General features: G+C 36.2%; 1 protein-coding gene across 1 annotated transcript in view; it reads left to right on the top strand.

Annotated features, from left to right (window-relative positions):
- Positions 1-6: 6 nt before the first annotated feature.
- The window catches only part of LOC107576407 (neurogenic locus notch homolog protein 1-like), a 2,914-nt gene continuing 518 nt past the window's right edge, over positions 7-2,402 (top strand). The window contains exons 1-5 of the mRNA XM_016262591.1: positions 7-28; positions 1,034-1,244; positions 1,567-1,648; positions 1,733-1,895; positions 1,977-2,275. Coding sequence (XP_016118077.1) covers positions 1,063-1,244; positions 1,567-1,648; positions 1,733-1,895; positions 1,977-2,275 — 726 coding nt within the window. The 5' untranslated portion in view covers positions 7-28; positions 1,034-1,062. The remainder of the gene's footprint in view (positions 29-1,033; positions 1,245-1,566; positions 1,649-1,732; positions 1,896-1,976; positions 2,276-2,402) is intronic.

Below are 2,402 nucleotides of genomic sequence, written 5' to 3'. Positions count from 1 at the left end.
GTTCCTTACATCATCGAGGCCGTCACAAGTGAGTGCCACATTTATACCAAAATCACTGTTATTTTCGTATTTTTATGTACTTTTATAGTACTTAATAATATTTTGAATTAGCTTATTATAAAAGACATTTTAATTTTAGTTCAAGTTTTAGTAATTTTGTTATGCACTTGTTTTTTTATTAGTGGTTTTTAAACTTTTATATTAATGGATAAATCATTTTTATTTCAGTTTTGGTTTTTATTTTCAGTTTTAGTATTTTTGTTTCAACGTTCCTAATTTTCGTTCAAGTTTTTCATTTAATATTTATATTTGTTTTTATTTTATTTCAGCTTAAATTTGCAGTTTTAATTTTAGTTTGTTTTTATTTTTAAATTTGTTTTTTAAATATATATTTCTATTTATTTTTATTTCAGTTTTAGTCATTTTAGTACTTAAACTTAACTTACTTTATTCCAGTTGCCCAGCAACATTTAAAATTTTCGTTTAGGTTTTTTTTTTAAATCTAATATTCATTTTATTTTAGCTTTCATTTTCAGTTTTAATTTAATTTTAGTTTGGTTATGTGCTTTTGTTCTTTTTATTTATTTATTTATTTTTGATATATTGCTTTAAATTATTTTTATTTTATAATTTTTGTACTTTAAACTCGTTTTATTTCCATTAGTTGCCAAGCAACATTTCTAATTTCCATTTGTTCATCATCTAATATTCCTATTTTTGCTTTAATTTTTTAAGTTTTCATTTTAATTTTTGTAACTGTTCCTTTGTTCTTTTTATTTGTTTTTTTATTATTTATAGCTTTAAATTATTAAAGTTTTAGTTTTAGTCATTTTAGTACTTAAACTCATTTTATTTCAGTTAGTTGCAAGCAGCATTTCTAATTTTTGAAAGTTTTTCATCTAATATTTATATTGTGTTGTATTTCAGCTTTATTTTAATTAACGAAAATGATTGAACAATTTTAGATTTAGTTAACTATAACACTAAATCATACTCTACACACTCCTGCATTAATAACTGTATGTGTGCGCAGGTGAGGACCCCCCCTCAAAGACAGCAGAGATGTACCCCATGTTCCTGGTGCTGCTGGCTCTGGCGGTTCTGGCGCTGGCGGCTGTGGGCGTCGTGGTCTCCAGGAAGAGGAAGAGGGAACACGGGCAGCTTTGGTTCCCCGAGGGATTTAAGGTCACAGAACCCAAAAAGAAACGAAGGGAACCGGTTGGAGAGGATTCTGTTGGGCTCAAGTGAGTGTGTGATTAAAAAGACAGTGGCATATATAAATATTAGATAAAAAACTTAAATGAAAATTTAAAAATGTTGCCTTGGCAACTAAATGAAATAAACTGAAGTACTAAAATTACAATAAAATTTAATTAAAGGTAAATGAAAATATTTTAAGAAAATAAAAAAATTACAAAAACACATTACAAAATTACTAAAACCAAGATTAAAATGAAAACTGAAAATACAAAAATTCACAAAAACAGACATCATGTAGTTGCACGTAACTGTTTTCCACTTTTATCACTCACATTAATGATAACATTCCACTTCACATCCTATCAGGCCTCTGAAAAACTCGGACAGCTCTCTGATGGATGAACAACTGAGCGAATGGGCAGAAGACGACACGGCTAAACGGTTCCGGGTGAGTGATGAAACATTGTCTGCCGTCTGTTAGAGCTACTCCATAACTCCGGATGAATGTGCAACGGTGTGTATTTGTGTGCAGTTTGAGGAGCAGTCTATTCTGGACATGAGCGGTCAGCTGGATCACCGGCAGTGGACACAGCAGCACCTGGACGCCGCCGACCTGCGGCTGAACTCTATGGCTCCGACTCCACCGCAGGGCGAGATCGAGAACGACTGCATGGACGTCAATGTCCGCGGGCCTGGTGAGCGCTTGCACCTTTACCATCACTTACTGATGACAGCTCTGGGGTTTTCTTTCAAACTGTCCTCGGTTTCTCTCGTAGACGGCTTCACTCCGCTGATGATCGCATCGTGCAGCGGCGGAGGTCTGGAGAACGAAAACGGCGAGGGAGAAGACGATCCCTCCGCTGACGTCATCACCGACTTCATCTACCACGGGGCCAACCTGCACAATCAGACAGACCGGACCGGCGAGACCGCGCTGCACCTGGCTGCCCGCTACGCCCGCTCAGACGCCGCCAAACGCCTGCTGGAGTCGTGCGCCGACGCTAACGTTCAGGACAACATGGGCCGCACGCCTCTCCACGCCGCTGTTTCTGCTGACGCACAGGGAGTCTTCCAGGTAAAAATACAGATTATATCCAGCTTACCATGATTCAGGAGGGTCTAAACTAAATTAATTTGTGTGAAAGCAACAACAGCTGCATGATAAAAGATGTTATTAATATTATTATTAGTAGTAGTAGCAG

This window comes from Sinocyclocheilus grahami, unplaced genomic scaffold (assembly GCF_001515645.1).
Source record: "Sinocyclocheilus grahami isolate Dianchi unplaced genomic scaffold, SAMN03320097.WGS_v1.1 scaffold3640.1, whole genome shotgun sequence".
Taxonomy (NCBI): Eukaryota; Metazoa; Chordata; class Actinopteri; order Cypriniformes; family Cyprinidae; genus Sinocyclocheilus; species Sinocyclocheilus grahami.
The sequence above is the reverse complement of the archived record's forward strand: the minus strand, read 5'-3'. Positions and strand labels throughout refer to the sequence as shown.